Genomic DNA, 20653 nt, shown 5'->3' with positions numbered 1-20653 from the left:
ATGGCGTGCACACCCGGTTGCACAGAGCCTGGAGGTGAAACCCATGGCTGGGAGCCGAGATCCCATATGCATAATACATTTCTGTGCCACCAGTCAGCAGAAAAAGGAAAAACAAAATGAGATGACTGTGCACCGGGTAGGAGAAGGAGCCAAGCGATGAAAGCTAAATCCAGTACCCTAACCAGCCCAAACTGCATGATGACAAAGACTAGAAGCAGCTTCCCATCTACTGCCCCATTTGAGCACTCTGTGTGTTTTAGTTGTAAACCCTAAATGCAGGATATAGAGACTTACCAAGAATACAGCTGGGCATACAGCCATTATTCACATTTTTAAAACTGTACACAATGCAGTCTAAACTGAAAATACATTTTTATCGTCTTTGTGCTTCCTCTGTGCATTGGTCTCTCTCCTCCTGTCTCCGCTCTAATGCATCCCTCTTTCTTTTTCAGCACTCGTTTCTATGCCTCCAGATTTGTCAACTTTCATCTCAACCTCTTCTTTCCACTGGCTCCCTCTCTCCAAACTCTTATTTGTCTCTTCCTAGGTAGTATTCCTCCCCTCAACTTTCAGGTTCTCAGTCATTCCCACCTCCTTTCTGGCCAGTTCAGGCAGACGCCTCTGGCAGTGGCGATGCACAAGGGCAGTAAAATCTACAGTACGCACTGCCTGGGCTTCCATGCTAACAGAAAAACAGAGAGGCAGGACCCCTATGGGTATAGTGAATGCAGCCCTACTGCTCCTGGTTTGCCACTTCCTGTGTTTCTGCTTGGGGCTCATTTTGCACCCCCCTCCCCCACAATTGGTCCCATACCTAGGGGTGGTTGCATAACCATAATTAGAGTGCCAGCTGAGCCCTCCATTTCTACCCATTAACAAGACCACTCCTACCCTCTGTACAGCTCTCCCCTCCCCATCTGCCAGCAAGCTGTCACCAGTTACACTGTGCCTCGTGCTCTGCCCTGGGGGGAAGGGGGTATCAGTGCCATCCCTTGCCAGCAGTAGCAAACAAACCTGTTTCTTCCTTCCACCCTCCCATAGGAAAAGGGAACAAACCCAAATCTTTCATGTGATCACACATACAAAATTCATCAAACTGGTTGGGTTACTCAATGTTCAGATACACACAGGCATTGCAATTATTCCTGTGGCTGGAAATGCTGGGTGATTTGATCAGCTCATACCAGAACATTATGCTTTGAGAAGTGAGAGACTTATGCACAGGTTCACAAATCCTGCACATACATTTTTTTTTAAAGGTGCCCCTGTAAGCTGGAACTTGGAAACTACTGGAGGGATTTGGCTGAAATTCAATACAGGGGAAATCAAGACTAAAAGGGACTTCATGAACTTGGTTTGAACTGGTACAAAAGAAAAAAAAAAAAACAACTGTCAAGCAATTGTAAGTCATGATCCCCAGTGCCAACTTTCGCTTGCTTGGAGGATGGAAACACGCCTTAACCAATTAGGTTTCATGATTTTGATGCAATTGTAATGTCACTCTCTGCTTCAATGGTGAGGAGGGGAGGGGCTGACAGGGGAATTGGATTCAGATACAGCCTTCTCTGGGCCCTGATTTTTATGGTCTGGGGTACTCATACACAAACATTAGGGAAGAGCAGAGAACTGCTTCTACAGCCAAGTCCAAAAGCAAAGCACATTCAAGCAGCTTGGCCTGAATTATCTGGAAGGCTGCTCACCCTGTAAAAAATGTTGCTAGCAGTCATTTTGTTAGGGGTTTGACAGTTGCTTGGTTTTGATTATTAATAGTACTACCCTTAACATAAGGCTTGGGGGTAGCCTGCAGGGAGCAGCAGCTACTACCGTAAGAAACTTGCTGGGCAGACTGGGTGGACCCCTGGGTCTTTTTCTGCCATTGCTACTGTTACTATGTGGGAAATGAGGACCGGGGGATTGTGCATGTGGATAGCAGGTATGGGGGAAGGAGACTCTAATTAAGTTATGAACAGGCACCTAAAGTCAGTGCTTGCCAGGGAGGGGGAGATCAGCAGCCCCGGGATAGAAAGGGGCAGCAGCAGCCCCCAGGCCGGAAGCCAGCACCAGAGGTCAGGGCTGGGCTGCAGAACTGTGGGATAAAGGCTGGAGGGGGAAAGAGAAGAACAAAAGGAAAAAAACAAAACAAAACAAGCAAATAAAAGAATTAGATAAAAAAAAGCAGCGTAGAAGAAGTTATTTAAAACCAGTCGTACTTTTTTTTTTTTTGCACCCTGGCTGTGATGAATTTTAGTTGGCAGCTTAAGTTTTTCACACATTTTCCCATCCCGGTCATGAACTCTGTGTGCTGTTACAAAATGACAGGAAAAAGCTATTTTTGTTTTTTTTCTAAACGGGTTGCAATTGGTGCCAGAGAGGATGGGGAGGGGGCAGGTCTCTTTATTGTCAAAGGAAACAGAAACATTCCTTCTAAATGGGTTTTTACTTTCATCACAAAACATTTATCCAGTGTGTTCGGTTTAGGCAAAATTGTTTGCCAGTCACCGTGATATTTATTTATTAGGATTTCTAAACCGCTATTCGGTCAAGCCGTCATGGTGGTTTACATATTTTAAAAGACTAACAGAATACATAAATAAATAGAGCCTAAATACACAACTGATTTTGTGTGTGTGTGTGGCGCTGGTCACAAGGAACCCAGAATCAGTGCAGGCCACTACAGAGTCGCACACGGCAGCTGATATGCCAAGTTAGCACTCAGCTCACATCTCTTCACCCAGGCTCGAAACGGGCAGACCATCGGTGCCCCGAGGATCCAACCCACATTCCCCTCCAAGAATCAGTACTGATCTAACCGTGTGAGCTTGGAAACTGAAGGCCCGAGGTTCAGTACTCACCCACTGCCTTTTAATCACCTTTATCCAATCATTAAGAGAAAAAATGTGAACCCTGAATTCAGCCTAGACTTCTCTGTTGCACGGAGAATAAGCAGCAACTTACCGGGTCAGTAAGCATAGTCCTCAGATGAGATGCCAGAGCTAGCACTGCAAAGCAGTTGAAGAGCACGCCATTCACCACCGAGTACCAGAAGTCTTTGGAAGGCAGCAGCATGACAAAAGTCACAACAAAGTCCGCATAGAAGACCAGAAGCCAGGTGATGACCGCACAGACCATGCCGCAGCCATCGCGGATGAACCAAACCCTGTCGGCCAGATCCGTCTCCACCGGGGAAGAATCGTAATTATCATTTTCGGAAAGTAGGGGGTGATGCTCGATGTCACGGAACCGGTGGCCTAACGACTGCATGGTTTCCCTGGAAGTGCCCTGAGGAATTTAAGACAGAAAGAGACAAACGCGCCTGTGCGTATCAGCCAAGAAACACAAGGGCTGTCGATATTTGTCATGAGCATAACAGATCAAAGCAAGAGACCTTAAATGAAAGATTAGGTTATGGTCACTGGTCTAAGAGACTGTAAACATCTATCATTTCACGTGTAAATATCCCTCTCGGTTTCCATCTTCACTAAGACTTTCAGATAGTGTGAAAAAAATACTGATGAATCATTGGCGTCCTGTCACCATCAATATTAATTATTTACAGATACTGTCAGACGTGCATATGGCTATGTAAGGTAATTCACAGTGCTACAAAGTTTACACTAGCAGGCTTCTCTAAAGATGTCCAACACTGAGATACAGCGTTAAATATATCAGGAGAACTTTTATTTAGTAAACTGTGGTTTAATCCGTAAATTGGATAATAAAATACAGGACTAGTCATAAAGCACAGTAAACCAGAACCCTAGGGAAAGATTTTCCTGTCTGGCAAGAAAAGCAGTAATACCCCAAAATAGCAAACTTAAATAGTTTTCTCTTATTTTCAATTTTAACATAATCCATAAAACATTTAAGGAAAGGAAGGATTTTAACTTAAATAAACTCCAATACCACCCAATTTGCTCCTTATTAAAGTTATGCAGATCGTACGACTGAAGTACATAAAATGTGCTGCTCTGAAATTCAGCTGCATTCAGAGTATGAATGAAAATTTACCAATGCAAAACAAGGGAAGAGAGTGGATCATTTTTAGCTTTGGAAATCTCTGCAGTATCAACGCAAGAAGGGCCAGCCTTCCGAATCTCAATTACAGTGCCCCGGTCTAACCTTACCCACCCCCAGCAGCACCTCTCAAAGCAACGCCAGCTGATGTCACAACAAGCACTGCTTCTCCAGCTCTCATTTCCAATCGTGTGTGTGTGTGTGTGTGTGTGTGTGTAGTTTTAAGGGATCCCTATCCTGCTGCACCCTGCCGTTGTACTGATGTCCTCTCCAAATTTCAGCTGGCGCAAACCATATGAATAGTCATCAGGGAGCTTCAACAATGTTTAAAAAGGCAACAGAATTTAGCAGAAAAGTACCATTACACATGTGTTCTGCAGACCCCTAGATAAGTCACGCTCTTCAGAATCTTTCCCTGCTTCCAGTTTTTTCACAGCATTCAGCTGAGCATGCACAGAAAGGAAAACCTACCTCCCTAATGTCGTAGATGTTATCCTGAGGACATGGTCTCCCCTTTAGGCTTCTAAGGTATGCACAGTCATAGCGGACCTGATCTGGAAAGATATCAACAAACCAGTGAGTGACTGCAGCTTCAGGGACATATTTATAAGCACAAACAAATTCCTCCTATAGCACCTGGAATCAGATGACCTGACATCAAAGTACCAGAAATTGTGAAATACTGAAACAATATGGTAAAAAAGGATTATGATGTTTGTCGTTCACTACTGTCCAGAACACTACAAAATGCTCTCCTTTAGTTAACTCAGTGAAGGAAGGAGTTAAAAAAGGATCTGGCTGCCTTTTTTTTTTAAAGAAACACCTTCCATAATGAAGAGCAGGATCCAAGATGGCCATGTAGAGCAAACGCTAGACGCTGAGGGTCCAGATTGCCCGTGAAGAGGTTTTTTCCTTTGATATTGATAATGCCTCATACCGCCAGGAAAAGACGAGCAAAGGAGAGGGTTGTTCCTGGAGCCACTCCGGACCCCGCCCAGACCGGCCCAATGGACTCACACGTTACTACCTAACCCCCATCCCACATCTCCCATGCACTGCCCTGAAGTCGGCGGAGGAGCCGCAGTGGAGAGGAACTTTAGTGACTGAGCTAAGTTTCTCACCGGGCTCGGACATCTCATTATCGCCGATCGTGAGGGAGCCACCAGCGAACCCTGCGTCGCATAGAGACCCGGATGAGGAAGAGGGAGTCGGGCTTGCCGGAGTTGCAAGCAGAAAGGACGACCTGCCAGGAAACCTGTGCCTGGAAGAGACATGTGACGCCGCTGCTAGGGTAACAGGCGGTGAGGACGCAGGACGCCGGCAACACAACCCGAGGAGAGTTTTGAAATGGCCAGACATGAAGTATCTACTCTGAGTAAGACTGTCTCTGTTTTTCAAATGTCTAAACCTGCTCAAATCACCTTGGACTCTCTTTTGGGAGGCTACAGAGGGCTTGGGAAAATTCATTTCTGGACAAATAAGTTCAAATGCTGAGAAATCACAGGAACAGGAGATTCGTATTCTTACGCTTGAAAATTCTATGGTTGGCTTGTCACGTCAGACTGTGGAAGTTAAGAACATTATAGACGCGAATAAGAACTTACAAGAAGTAATAGTAAAAGATAACATGTATCTGAATACAAAACTGGAAAATCTAGAGAATATTCCTAAGGAGAAAAACTTGAGATTCGTTAATTTCCCACAATTACCGTTTGTATCTCTCAAAGAAAATGTATAAACGCTATATGAAAGAGGTGTTGAAAATCTCAGATGAAAATATCCCACCGGTTACACGGGTTTTCTATATACCATATAAAGAGAAAGAAAAGCTAAGAAGCAGAAGTTTAAAGGAAGAAATAACAAAGGAGGAAGGGGGAAAAAGAAAAAAAAAACCAGTCACTATGATAGCGATGTTCACACTCAAACCAGATAGGGATTGGGTGTTAAAGTTGTATTTTAAAAACAGAATGCAGAAATTCCTTAATATGCAAATTAGAGTTTTTCCAGATGTTGCGAAAGCAACACAAAAGAAAAGAAGGCAATTCTTGTTGCTCAGGCCCATTGGCTTTACAATTAGGAGCTTCCTTTTTGTTAAAATGTCCCTGTCGCTGTTTACTTAGCTATAGGGGTACTAAGTATCTGTTTTTTATACCATCACAACGGACTCATTTTCTTAGCAAAAAGGAGGAGGAGCAGGAGAAAGAAAAAGGAGAGATAGTATCTGGAATACAAACTCTCCAGTGAAGGGTTGTGTATACCCCTGACAATAGTATAGAGCCTAACTGCTAGCAGATGCATACGATTTTCTTGTAGTTACTGTGAAAATATTCTTTCTATATTACATTTTGAGAATTGGATCCCCCTATATTGAGGACTTATATTTGAAGTTGCAATACATATTATTAATTCCTAATATTTTGGTAAGAAATATATTACCTGTATTGTTTATGACTTCAAACATTCTGTGTCAAGCAAAAAGTATTCTTGATGTGTAATTGAATAAATAAAAAATTTAAAAAACCCCAAAAAAAACAAAACACCTTCCACTATGAATTTAGAACAGCTTTCTTCTCTCTTTGAGTGAAGAATGCAGGCCAAACTAATATAGGTCACCTTACTCCAATGTCTCAGGGGTCAGCATTATACTTTATATTCCTTTAAAACAGTTATTCAACAGGGGAAGACTGAATGCCACTATATTTGTGCATAAGAAAGAATGAGCATGCGAGTACACTAGTGATTAAAGCAGTTGGCTGACAATCAGGGAAGCCAGGGTTCAAATCATACCTCTCCCACTCATGCTCCTTGTAGCCCTGGACAAGTCATTTCACGCTCCTTTGCCTCAGGTACAAACTGTAAGCCCTCTGGGACAGGGACTTCCAACTACCTTGAGCTCAGATTTGGAAAGGCGAGTAATTAAATTGCATATTTTTTATATACATCTATATAAATGATATACAGGGTGTTTCAAAATGATGGACCCATTGTGAAATATATTGCTTTGAAACTGGTTCATTTTGAAACACCCTGTATTTATAGATATCTATATAAATTATACATATGTACACACACCCACACCCATATATATATATATTTACACACACACACACACACACTCACACAGTAACACTACAAGAATCTTAAAAAAAAAAGTTATTCTAATATATTTATATACATTTTAAATAAAATGGTTCAATTAGGTCTTACTTGCTAATTGGCTTTCCTCAGAGTATGACAGAACCATAACCTGTGGGATTCTCCATCCCACCAGCAGATGGAGGCTGAGTGCGAAAGCTTCCTCTCTGATGTCACCATCACAAAGGCTGGCCCAGCAGAAGGAAGTCAGTAATCTTTTGCCAAAGCGTGGCTTGTTGCAAGGACATGTCAAAATATATATTACCTGTGTAGTGGTACAATCAGTCCAGCGAGTTCGCCTCATATTCGGGCGGATTTTAAAAGCCCTGCTCGCGTAAATCCACCCGGATTTGCGCCAGTGCGCCTATTTTGCATAGGCCGCCGGCGTGCACAGAGCCCCGGGACGCGCGTAGGTCCCGGGGTTTTTTAAAGGGGGCGTGTCGGGGCGGGGCCAAATGACGCAGTGTTTTGGGGGCGTGGCGCCAGCCCGGGGGCGTGGTCCAGGCCTCTGGACCAGCCCCCTGGTCGGATGACAGCGCGCCAGCAGTCCGTAGCGCACGTAGATTTACGTCTGCTTCTAGCAGGCATAAATCGGACAAAGGTAAAGGGGGGGGGTGGGTTAGGTAGGGGAAGGTGAGGGGAGGGCGAAAGAAAGTTCCCTCCGAGGCCGCTCCGATTTCGGAGCGGCCTCGGAGGGAACGGAGGCAGGCTGTGCGGCTCGGCGCACGCAGGCTGCCCAAAATCGGCAGCCTTGCGCGCGCCGATCCAGGATTTTATAAGATACGCGCAGCTATGCGCGTATCTTATAAAATCCAGCGTACTTTTGTTTGCGCCTGCTGCGCGAACAAAAGTACGCGATCGCGCTTTTTAAAAAAATCTACCCCATTGTATCTAGTAACAGGATCTACCCAATGCTCCCCTTCCATAGTGTTGCAACAGACACATTTGTAATGGCCTCCCTTCTCTGCAGGAACCAAACTGCTTCTCACCATGCTTGTCACGTATGTTAGTGCTCCAAGTGGTGGCAAACAGCAGAGGTTCATTAAAGACATTATGCAGTGCAAGGACATGCCAATGTCTCTTTATAGAAGATGTTATTACAGAAGTAGAAGTGCTCTTCTGCAATACACAACCAAGCGTGATTGGTCTTTTCGAACCTGATATTTCAAAAGTTGTTCCCAGTCACTGTACTTCGCTCTTTTGTATGCTTGTTTCACAACCTTAGAAGGATCCCCTTGGGTCCTAAACCTATCAACTAACAACATAGCTTGTTTTTCAAATTCCTCATCAGAGGAACAAATACGCTTGATCCGAAAAAATTGAGAAACAGGAAGCCCTTTCTTAAAAGAGAGGAGCGTGATGACTGTGGTAATGTAACAAATTGTTTTTGTCAGTAGATTTCCTGTTAACAGTCGTGGTCAAATGTTGTCCCTGAATGGATACTAGAACATCCAAATATGCAATTGACATTTCACTAAATTGGTGAGTGAAACATAAATGTCCATCCAGGAGTTTACCCACACTATAAATTCTTCTAGTGCCTCCCTGGAGGAATTCCAAATGATGAAAATATCGTCGATGTACCAATACCATCTGATGATATAGGTCCACCAATGGGAAGAATATATAAATTTCTCTTCAAAGTCCGCCACATATAAATTGGCTACTGAGGGCGCAAATGAAGACCCCATAGGGATCCCATGATCTTGATGGTAAAACTCATCTTTGAAACTAAAATAGTTGTTAAACAAAATGAGTTCTGTCAACTGCGTCAAAAAGTCTCCAGGGATCCTAGACGGGCCCTTGTGATTCTTCAAAGCTTTTGTAACAGTGTCTGACTGCTCGGGAATACAAGTGTATAATAACTGGATGTCCATTGTCACCAACAGAACAGATCCCTCCTCTATCTCTGACAAATTATTCAAAAAATGGATTGTATCTTTCAAATATGAAGGTTTCTGTGTTACCAATGGTTGTAAAAACCAATCTACAAAGCTGGAGGTTCTAACACAGTTCCCCTTAATGAAACAATTGGCTGAATGGGGGGATTATGTAGACCTTTGTGAATTTTAGGAAGAGCATAGATCAAAGGAATCCTAGGGTACTTAGCTACTAGAAAGTTTTTCTCCTTCTCAGTCAAAAATATAGATGGATCAATAATCACCTTTAGTTGATTCTGTAAGGTGATGGTAGTGTCATCTTGTATCCTACTGTAAGTGTTACTCAAGTGTTACTCAAGTGTTCGTTCAACATACGCTCATATTATATCCAATCTTTTAAAACAATAGCGCCCCCCCCCCCTTCTCGGCAGGTTTAATAATCACTTCATCACAAGCCATTAGTGATTGTAACGCCTTTTTCTGTGCATGCAGTAAATTACAAAAAACCTTTTTCTTGGATTTTTCAAAATTCTCTGTATCTTTTAAACACCAAGTTCTGGAATGTGAGAGAATGTGGAGATCTATCGGACCAGGGAGATTCCACCTGGATTTTTAACAATGGATTGATCTTGTACCATAGGACTGTTCTGGAAATACAAAACGCAAATTCAATTTTCTGATGAAATGGTGTAATAAAATCCTGCTCTCAAAGGATTTATAGAAGTTAGTGGGCACAAAAGACAGCCCATTGTCTAACAAACATTCTTGTGCTGAACTTAATACCTTAGAAGACAAATTAACTATGGATGTTGACCTTTGTAGGTTTGTTGTCGTGTCCCTCATGCCACGACACGTGTACCGCAGTTCTATCGATGTTTTGTGTCTGTCCTTTTTTTCTGGTTCCCTTCTGGGTTGTTGCTGACCCATGGAGTCCTGTAAAATATTCTTTACCAAGCGGGGTCACAATGTTCATTAGTGTCTATGTCTTCATGTTCATCAGAACCACTGGAATTGTCTCCAGAGGAAAAGGCAAAATGGACTTTCCTAAAACCCTTTTCAACAGGTTTATTGTCCATCCAAGTATACACTCTATTGTTGGAATAATCCAACTGATCACGTTTGAATTTCTTAATTTTAACCTCCTTGATACCATTACGAAATTCATCCAAGGTGTTTTTAAACTCAATGAGTTTATTATCAAAATCAGATGTCTGAGTGCTTGCTCAACCTCCTCCACCTGGTGCCCAATATCCAATGAACATTTCTTCACTCTATTCACTATAAGTAACATAAGATCCAATGAACATTTATTCAAAATTGCTGTCCAAGTACCTACCTTAGAGATTTTGCGTGTAAAACTGCGGGATAACTTTTAGGAAAAGGAACTGGTGCTACCAAGTAATTTTAATAGCGTCTATGGATAATACCTTTGCACAGCCAAGCATTATTCAAGAGATTTTGTATGCAAAACTGTGGGACAATTTCCTTTCTTTTTTTCACAGCTTAAATTCAGTATGTTCAACAATGTTTTATTTGAACTTTCCATTTAAAAAAAAAGGGGGACAGTGGTATGTTTATGATTACAAACAGAATGGGGTAGATTTTAAGAAAGTGCGCCTTCGCGTACTTTTGTTGGCGCACCAGGCGCCAACAAAAGTACGCTTGATTTTAGTAGATACGCGCATAGCTGCGCGTATCAGCTAAAATCCAGGATTGGCGCGCGCAAGGCTGCCGATGTCGTGTAGCCGCCGCGCGCCGAGCCGCGCAGCCTGCCGCCGTTCCCTCCTACGAATGTAGGTAATGACAAAATTCTTTCTAAAGAACCCACATCACAAAAATGTGCCAAAAATGTTGTTATATATACATTTTCAACCATTATATGAAAAACACCAAGTTTACAAAAAAATTTTTAAGTGAGAACTGTGGTAGTTTCATAAAATGAATATAAAGGTACCATTCAGGTTACTCACATTGGGGCGGATTTTAAAAGCCCTGCTCGCGTAAATCCGCCCGGATTTACGCAAGCAGGGCCTTGCGCACCGGTGCGCCTATGTTCCATAGGCCTACCGGCGCGTACAGAGCCCTGGGACTTGCGTACGTCCCGGGGTTTTTCGAGGGGGGCGTGTCGGATGGGCGCGTGGTTTCGGCTCGGGGCGGTCCGGGGGCGTGGCCGCGCCGCTCCGAAGGCCGCTCCAAGGCCGCTCCGAAATCGGAGCGGCCTCGGAGGGAACTCGCTTTCGCCCTCCCCTCACCTTCCCCTCCTCTATCTAACCCACCCCCCCGGCCCTATCTAGACCCCCCCCTACCTTTGTCGGGGGATTTACGCCTCCCGGAGGGAGAAGTAAATCCCCGCGTGCCAGCGGCCGCTAGCGCGCCGAGACGCGACCTGGGGGCGGTTCCGGAGGGCGCGGCCACGCCCCCGGACCGCCCCGGGCCGAAACCACGTGCCCATCCGACACGCCCCCCTCGAAAAACCCCAGGACGTACGCAAGTCCCAGGGCTCTGCGCGCGCCGGTAGGCCTATGGAACATAGGCGCACCGGTGCGCAAGGCCCTGCTTGCGTAAATCCGGGCGGATTTACGCGAGCAGGGCTTTTAAAATCCGCCCCAATGTGAGTAACCTGAATGGTACCTTTATATTCATTTTATGAAACTACCACAGTTCTCACTTAAAAATTTTTTTGTAAACTTGGTGTTTTCATATAATGGTTGAAAATGTATATATAACAACATTTTTGGCACATTTTTGTGATGTGGGTTCTTTAGAAAGAATTTTGTCATTACCTACATTCGTGGTATTTTTTGGTTGTATGGTCTAAAATAAAATCAGCAAAAATATAAGAACTATAAAAAATTATGACATACATAAATCAAAGAAGGCTTGGAGAAATCAATAATGTTTAAGGGCTTTCTTGAATGCTTTTATATCTGAGATTAATCGAATGTCTGGTGGGAGTGAGTTCCAAAGAATGGATCCTGCTATGGAGAAGGCACATTCCCTAGTGGATACTAGTCTTCTTGTTTTTAGAGATGGAACTTGTAAAAAGTTTGATTTTGGAACGGACTTGTCAGCTCATTACCTGGCCTGCTCCTTTGTCTGTCTTGTCCTTCTCTGGGTGGCATTTTCCCTGGTATTATAGGACGTTGGTTCCCTACTTTCTGCAGTAAGGGATCCAGGGCTTATCATACAACGAAAGAAAATAGTAAGAGAAGAACAGCCTGCCTTCGCATTCAGCTGGGCTCCCTTACTTATCAAACTCTGTTCCTTTATTCACATGCCTGTCCATTCCTTTCTTATGGGCAGCAGTATCTAGACTGGTCTGACAGAGACTCGAGGAAAGTCAATTAGCAGTAAGACCTAACTGAACCTTCCTCTTTCTCCTGCCAGACCAGTAACCTGTGGGATGAACCCAAGCTGCCCTTGCCTTGGGTGGGATCCCTAGTGCTGCTTCCAAGACCCCAATACCAAAACTCATCTCCTCCCTTTCTTGAAGGTGTAGTCTATAGTGTTTTGTAAAAGTGTGGACCGAGGACTACGTGGCCACCCTGCAAATGTCCCTAAGTGTAACTGCTCTGTACTCTGCCCAAGACGCTGCTTGTGCTCTCGTGGAATGCGCCCTTAGCCCTTCCAGCACTGGTTTGTTCTTTATTATATAGGCTGTTGCTATTGTCTCCTCAATCCATCTCACAATTGAGACTTTGGATGCTATCAACAAGATGGTCTGACTTCCTAAAGTCACTGGTCACTTGCAAGTATTTTAAGAGGCACCTGCGAAGATCTAGGAACCACAAATCTCTGCGTTTCCCTATGCATTCTGCCTTCCTAAATCCAGGAAGAAAGTTGGGCTGCTTGAGATGAAATTCTGTTACAACCTTGGGTAGAAAGGTGGGTACCGGTCTGACTGTCACTTTTTCCTTTGAAAAGGATAAGTACAGATCCCTGCAGGACAGTGCTTGCAACTCTGAGATCCTTCTGGCCGAATGCAGGGCCTCTAACATCGCCATCTTTAGTGTTCACTCTTTCAAGGAAACCTCCTTGATGGGCTCAAAAGGCGCTCTGACTAGCATCTTCCATACCAAGTTCAGGTCCCACGGCGGTACTACGACCTTCCGAGGAGGTCTCACCTGCTTTGCTCCCAAGAAAGTGTACCACATCTGTGTTAGCAGCCACCAATATTCCTCTGCATGGCCCTCTGAAACATGCAATTGCTGCCACCTGCACCCTCAATGTGTTAAGCACTAGCCCTTTCTTTAGCTCTTCCTGTACAAACCGCAGGATTGAAGCAATCTCTAATTTCATCAGGGCCAGCCCTCTACTTTTACACCAGGCTTCGAAAACTGTCCAAATGCACCTATATGTGAAGGAGGTGGATTTCTTTCTGGCCTTTAGCAGTGTCGTGATTACTTGGGTTGAGTATCCTCTTCTGTTAAACCTTCTCCTTTCAATAGCCAGGCCGTAAGAGAGAATTTTTCTGAATTTGTCATTACTGTTGGCCCCTTTTTGAGGAGTGCTGCTATCCCTTTGAATGAGATAGGCTTTGCCTTCTTCAATCTTATAAGACCTGCGTACCAGGGATGTCTTGGCCAGTCTGGCACTATAAGAACCACTCAGCCTGGGTGTTGAAAAATCTTCCTGACCACCTTGCCTATCATCAGCCAGGGGTGGGGGGGGGGGGGGGGAATTGCATGACATATGATTTGCTGGCCAGGGTTGGGACAGTGGATCCACTCCCCTGCATCCCTGTTCTTTTCTTCAGATGAAGAACCAACTGGCCTTGGTATTCTTTTTTGTTGCCATTAAATCGCACTGTGGAGTGCCCCATGCACTCGTTCTTAGCACAAATGCCTCCTTTGACAGCTCCCATTCTCCTGGGTCTAGCTTCTGTCGACTGAGGAAATCCACCTGCAAATTGTCCACTTCTGCTATGTGCACTGCAGAGAGATCCAAGAAATGCCTCTCTGCTATCTCCATGATGAGGCACGCCTCTCTCGCTAGGGCTGCACTCTTTTTTATTTATTTATTTTATTTATTTAGCATTTTTCTATACCGACTTTCCAATAACAGAATTATTGATCAATTCGGTTTACATTCTCAACAATAACAATGACAAGTAAATGTCTTACAATGAACAGGTCGAATTAACTTGGGTTAAGATATATGGGGTTAATAACATAATTAAAAGGTACGGTGCCTAATGTAGTCTAGCTAAACAGGTGGTATTATAATGTTGTTAGATAATTAGACTGCCAAAGAATATGTGATTTCTAGAGAAGGTCTATATAGTTCTCTAGCGTGTTCCCACGGAGGGGATCATTGGCAGGGATATTCCGCAAGTTGATGTTAAGGGAAAGCTTGGTTGAATAACCAAGTCTTGAGTCGTTTTTTAAATGTAGTGGAGCATTGCACTGATCTGAGATCTGACGGGAGAGTGTTCCAGATTTTAGGACCTGCTGTGGAGAAAGCTCTTTTGCTTAATGCTGACTTCATCGGTGGGATTTGAAGGTTGTTTCTGTAGGCTTGTCTCACTGGTCTGGAAGATGTGTGGAGTTGGAGAGGGAATTTGAGCTCGAGTGGTGCCAGGTTGTGTAGTGCCTTGTGGGTTACTGAGAGCACTTTGAAAAGTATTCTGAATTTGACGGGAAGCCAGTGTAGGCTTTTTAAGATGGGTGAGATGTGGTCTCTTTTGTTGGACTTGGTTAAGATCCTCGCTGCAGCGTTTTGCAGCATCTGTAGCGGTTTTATGGCGTTTGCAGGTAGACCCAGTAGAAGTGAGTTGCAGTAGTCTATTTTCGTGAGAATGATTGCTTGTAGAACTAATCGGAAGTCTTTAAAATGTAGGAGAGGTCTCAGTCTTTTTAGGACTTGTAATTTGAAGAATCCGTCCTTTACGATGTTATTTATGAGTGATCTGTAATTCATTTGATTGTCCACAATCACAATCTTTGTGCCCCCCCCCCCCTTGCTTGTTCACATAGGCCACTGCTGTGGCATTGTCCATCTGACATGAACTGCTTTAATCCTTAACTCAGATTAAAAATGGGCTACAGCCCACCTGATTGCTTTGAATTCTAATACATTTGTGGTCCTTAGAACCAGGACCCCTAAGCCTTTTGGCCCTGTTTGCTCCCCAACCCTGACAACTCACGTCTGTGGGGCTACCAGAGGGGGGCCTCCTGAATGATTGTTCAACTTTAGCTACCACAGATTCTGCCTGCTTCAGTACATCAGCGGCAGACTTTTGTCGTACTGCTGACTTTGTGGCAACCAGTTGTTCAATAGGTGCGCCTGAAAAGGGCGCATGTGTGCTCTTGCACATGGCAATACCCCAGTTACCGCTGCTATGGAGCCAGGAACTGAAGATATCTCCACACATATGGGAGAGAGGCTTGAGACAGGGCCTGCACTTGCTCCTGCAACTTCCCTATCCTTCTGTCTGTTAGATACGCTCTCCCTAACTTGGTGTTGAAAAGTACCCCTACCTAGAGAGAAGAATAACTAGTAAGAAAGAGATGATAATCACCTTGTACAAGTCCTTGGTTAGGCCTCATCTGGAGTACTGTGTTCAGTTCTTGAGACCGTACCTCAAAAGGGCCAGAGACAGGATGGAGGCAGGCCAGAGAAGGGTGATCAAAATGGTGGGGGGCGTCTCCATCAAATGACTTATGAGGAGAGGTTAAAGGAGCTAAATATGTACACCCTGGAGGAGAGAGAGGTGCAGGGGAGATATGATACAGACCTTCAGTTACCTGAAAGTGTTTAATGATGCACAATCGACAAATCTTTTCCGTTGAAAAGAAATCAGTAGAACTAGGGGTCACGTAATGAAACTCCAGGGGGGACGACTCAGAACCAATTCGGGAAATATTTCTTCATGGAGAGAGTGGTGGATGCCTGGAATGCCCTTCCGGAGGTGGTGAAGACAAAAAACAGTGAAAGATTTCAAAGAGGCATGGGATAAACATTGTGGATCTCTAAAGGCTGGAAAAGAAAAGAGTGCATGGGGTAACTTGCTGGTGTGGTGGTTACTACCCTTAACCAATAAGCCTTCATATTGTTGATGCAACTCCATCATTGCTCTCTCCTTCAGCGGCAGGGGGAAAAGAGGAAAAGGAGAATTAGATTCAGACAGCGACCAACAAGTACACTGAATTTTTCAGTCTGGGAAAACAAATAAGCATGAGGGTAACTTGCTGATGCAGCTATTACTACCCTTAACCAATAAGCCTGATACTTTTGATGCAACTCCAACCTTGCTCTCTGCTTCAATGGCAAGAAGTAACGGGGAATTGAACTCAAACAGCAACCAACAAGGGTCCTGACTTTGACGGTCTGGGAAACTGATGTATGGGAGTGGCTTGTGTGGCGCAGCAGATGCTGCCATGGGCTTGTTGGGCAGACTGGATGGACCGTTTGGTCCTTTTCTGCTGTGATTTCTATGTTTCTATGTAACTAGCATCTGAGATGGTTGAAACTGGCTCTTTTGCCCTGTTCATCATCCAGCCCAATTTCTCCAGGACATGAACTGTTCTCTCTGTGGCCAGTCAGCCTTCCTGTAGGGAGTCTGCTCTTATTAGCCAGTAATTCAGGTACAGGTGCACTTTGACCCCTTCCTTAAGAAGGCCGCCACAACTACCATCACCTTTGTAAAGGTCCTTTATGCCGTGTGGCCAGTCCAAAGGAGAGAGCCCTGAACTGGTAATGCTGACCAGCTATCTCGAAGCGTAAGTAACACTGAAAATATTTCCTGTTGTGACCTATACTTCTGAAATATCTAAGGCTGCCAGGAATTCCCCTGTCCTTACGGCCACCTTTACTGTAGCCAGTGATTCCATGCAGAAATGGGGAACTACAAAGGCCCTGTTTACTCGCTTTAGGTCCAGTACTGGCCGAAATCTTCCTTCCTTCCTTCTTTGGTACTAGGAAATAAATGGAGTATACCCCTGTGCCTTCCTGACCGGGCGATACCGAGATAATGACTCGCAGCTGACTCTAACCTGCCTAACGTCTGCATGACCGCATCTCCCCTGCTCAACTTGTATGGGGAGAAAACAAAGAAATCTTCTAAGGGGAATCTTAATTCTGGGCGATATCCTTTGCTTAGGTCCAGGACCCACTGGTCCTTTGTTATTTTGGCCCATGCCTGATAAAAGATCTGTAACCTGTCCCCTACCTGGGGAATCATGGAGTGGTTTTGTCGCTAAGGGGGCTCGGGAGTTCCCTTCCTTTGGAAATCTTCTATTCCCCCGAAAGTGCTGAGATCTGCCCAGGATCCTGACTGGGTGAGAGAGCTGGCTTCTACCACCCCTCTGTCTGTACTCCCTGGGCCATGGTCTCCAGTTGCCTCCCTTCAACGAAGCCTCTGGCCTTTTCTTCCAGTAATCTTTGGGCCTCAATCCTCCCCAGTCTTTGACCATCTTCTCTAGGTCTTCTCCAAACAGAAGCCTCCCCTTAAAGAGTAGCTTTTCTAATCTGGTTTTGGACGCTGAATCTGCTGCCCAATTTTTAGCCATAAAAGCTGCCTAGCCCTGACCTCTGTTGCTGCTAACTTCGCTGAAACTCTAATAAGGTCTTCCATAGTATCTGCTTCAAAGGCTGCCGCCAATTCTTCTAGGGCCAGCCCCACCCTATCCTCTGAGAGTCCTGCATCTTTGGGACCCTGGATCTCTTGTTGAGACCAGATTAGAAGGGCCCTGGCTACATCACCTCCACATATAGCTGCTTGGAGGGCCAGGGATGAAAGCTCAAAACCTCTCTAGTAATGTTTCCACTTTCCTGTCCTGAGGGTCTTTCAGGGCTGCTCCACTCTCTACTGGTAGAGTAGTTTTCTTTGCTATTGCTGAGATTGCCGCCTCTACTCTAGGCAGATCTAGAAGCCCATCCTTATCCTGCTGTAATAGATTCAGCCGCTGCATAGTTCTATGGCTTCTCAGCCTAGACTCCGGGATCTCCCGTTCCACTGTCAGCACATCCTGGATTGTTGAATGGATGGAAAAGGCTTTGCAAGGATTCCTAATCCCTGTCAGAATGGAATTCCCCTTCGTTCTAGCCTTGGGCATTTCCTCTTTCAGACTTGGGACATGCGAGACTTTTGTAATTAGGGCCCCTAGCTCATCTGCCCTAAACAAACACACAGCTGAGGCCCTAGCCTCCAGTTCTTCCTCACTTAAAGTGTCTTCCTGGGAAAAGCCCTCCTCCTCGAACCCCCCCTGGGTTCCACCTCAGGTCTCCAATCTTCCCAGCCTGAAAGTGGTTTGAGCTTTTCTCCTGAAGGAGTCTTTTTCGGCTTATCTTTCATCTGGAGATAGGCTTGGTGTATAGCCAAGATGAAGTCCGAGGAAAACTCACCTCCCCAGAGGGCTTTAGTCACTGATGCTGCTTGCCTGGGGCTGGCCCACCCTCTGAAGCTGCAGAGCAATGCCTTCACCGCCCTGAAACTTGTTGCAAAGGCAGGGGAAAGGACGCACTCCCTGGCACACACTTCCTCTTCCTCCACCAGGGCCTGCTTTTTGTGGTGACAACTGTGACCAAAAGAGCCAGCAACACTAGGGACCCGCCAGGTCCAGAACCTGGCACACTTTCTCCCTTTGTCCATACCTGGAGCAGGCAGCAATGGTTCGGGATGGGTTGCTTCGTCACTTTTTTTTTTTTTCACACTCACAGTTAGGCGACTTTGTCGGGAAAACAAAAGACCAAAACAACTGGTTGCCCTGGGGAGGGAAGATTAAACCTACAGAGGCTGTCGTCCTATGGGGTCCCCAGCCCAGGTTCCTATGGATTGCGACCTTAGGGAAGGCCGTTGCCCTAGGGCTCTTCTTACACTGCTTGAACAGTGACGTCCACTACTGAATTCCCCTCTGCTGGGCCAGTCTTTATGGTAGTGACATCAGAGAGGAAGCTTTTACACTATGCCCCCATCTGCTGGTGGGAAGGAGAATCCCACCAGCTGGCAGGACAAAGAGGAAATACAAAATACTCATAATTATTTTGACACATTTCACAATGATTCAAAATGATCATACAAATAAACAAACAATTTTATTTTTGTAAAAAAAACCACTCTCTCAACTCAATATTCTTTTACATATGAGCTAGTTTTCAAATGTCAGTGTTCTATTATAATGTAGCAGTCAGGATCAAGGAACTCAAATCAAACAGGATTTGAGGAACTTTCCATCAGTGCATCCTGTTTTCAGCAATACCAGGTTGTTTGATTAACACAGCTTTTGGATTAATAATAAGAACATAAGAAATGCCATAATGAGTCAGACCAAGGGTCTATCAAGTCCAATATCCTGTTTCCAACAGTGGCCAATCCAAATCATAAATACCTGCAAGTACCCAAACATTAATAGCAGTTTATGGAGTTTTCCTCTAAAAACTTATCCAAACCTTTTTTAAACCCAGTTACACTAACTGCTTTAACCACATCCTCTGGCAATGAATTCCAGAGCTTGACTATGCACTGAGTAAAAAAGAATGTTCTTCAATTTGTTTTAAATGAGCTACTTGCTAACTTCATGGAGTGCCCCCTAGTCCTTCTATTATCTGAGAGAGAGTAAATAATCAATTTACATTAACCAGTTCCAAGTCCTTTCATGATTTTATAGACATCTATCTTATCCCCCCTCAGTTGTCTCTACTCCAAACTGAATAGCCTTAACTTCATCAGCCTTCCCTCATAGGGCAGCCATTCCATGCCCCTTATCATTTTGGTCGTCCTTCTCTGCACTGTCTCCAATGCAACTATATCTTTTTTTAGATGTGGCAACCAGAACTGCACACAATATTCGAGATGTGGTCTCACCATGGAGCGATACAGAGGCATTATGACATCCATTGTTTGATTTGAGTTCCTTGATCTTAAATGGGACATTATAACTGAAGACTGTCGAAATCTGAAAATTAGCTCATATTTATTTTATTTATTTAAGTTTTTTTTATATACCAACATTCAAGACAGTAGTCCCATCATGCTGGTTCACAAGAAACAGGGGTGCAGTTATAATAAAACTTTACAATTTGAACAATAGTGCAGAAAAGCAGTTACATATAACAAGGAAATCAATAACTTGGAGTGAGAAGGAAAATGGAGATCAGATAATTATATATATGTATAAATAACATTGTATAAATAACATTGTAAGAGGTTATTTTACATAACATATTATTTTATTTTAAATAACATTGTAAGAGGTTATATTTTATTTTAAATAACATTGTAAGAGGTTCTTTTACATATGTAAAAGAACATAAGAAATCACCATACTGGGTCAGACCAAGGGTCCAACAGGCCCAGCATCTTGTTTCCAACAGTGGCCAAACCAGGCTACAAATACCTGGCAAGTAATCAAACACTAAGTAGATCCCATACTACTGATGCCAGTAATAGCAGAGGCTATTCCTTAAGTCAACTTGATTAATAGCAGTTAATGAACTTCTCCTCCAAGAACTTATCCAATCCTTTTCTAAACCCTGCTACACTAACTGTACTAACAACATCCCCTGGCAACAAATTCCAGAACTTAATTATGCACTGAGTGAAAAATAATTTTCTCCGATTAGTTTTAAATGTGCTACATGCTAACTTCATGGCATGCCCCCTAGTCCTTCTATTATCCAAAAGA

General features: G+C 44.2%; 1 protein-coding gene across 2 annotated transcripts in view; it reads right to left on the bottom strand.

Moving 5' to 3' along the window:
- ZDHHC7 (zinc finger DHHC-type containing 7) overlaps positions 1-20653 on the bottom strand; it is a 90269-nt gene that overhangs the window by 43967 nt on the left and 25649 nt on the right. For both annotated transcript variants that reach the window (XM_029608081.1, XM_029608083.1), the window contains exons 2-3: positions 4486-4568; positions 2956-3279 (exon numbers count right to left, since the gene is read on the bottom strand). In XM_029608081.1, the coding sequence (XP_029463941.1) occupies positions 2956-3261 (306 nt within the window). In that variant the 5' untranslated portion in view covers positions 3262-3279; positions 4486-4568. The remainder of the gene's footprint in view (positions 1-2955; positions 3280-4485; positions 4569-20653) is intronic.

The sequence above is a fragment of the Rhinatrema bivittatum genome, chromosome 7 (assembly GCF_901001135.1).
Source record: "Rhinatrema bivittatum chromosome 7, aRhiBiv1.1, whole genome shotgun sequence".
Taxonomy (NCBI): domain Eukaryota; kingdom Metazoa; phylum Chordata; class Amphibia; order Gymnophiona; family Rhinatrematidae; genus Rhinatrema; species Rhinatrema bivittatum.
The sequence above is the reverse complement of the archived record's forward strand: the minus strand, read 5'-3'. Positions and strand labels throughout refer to the sequence as shown.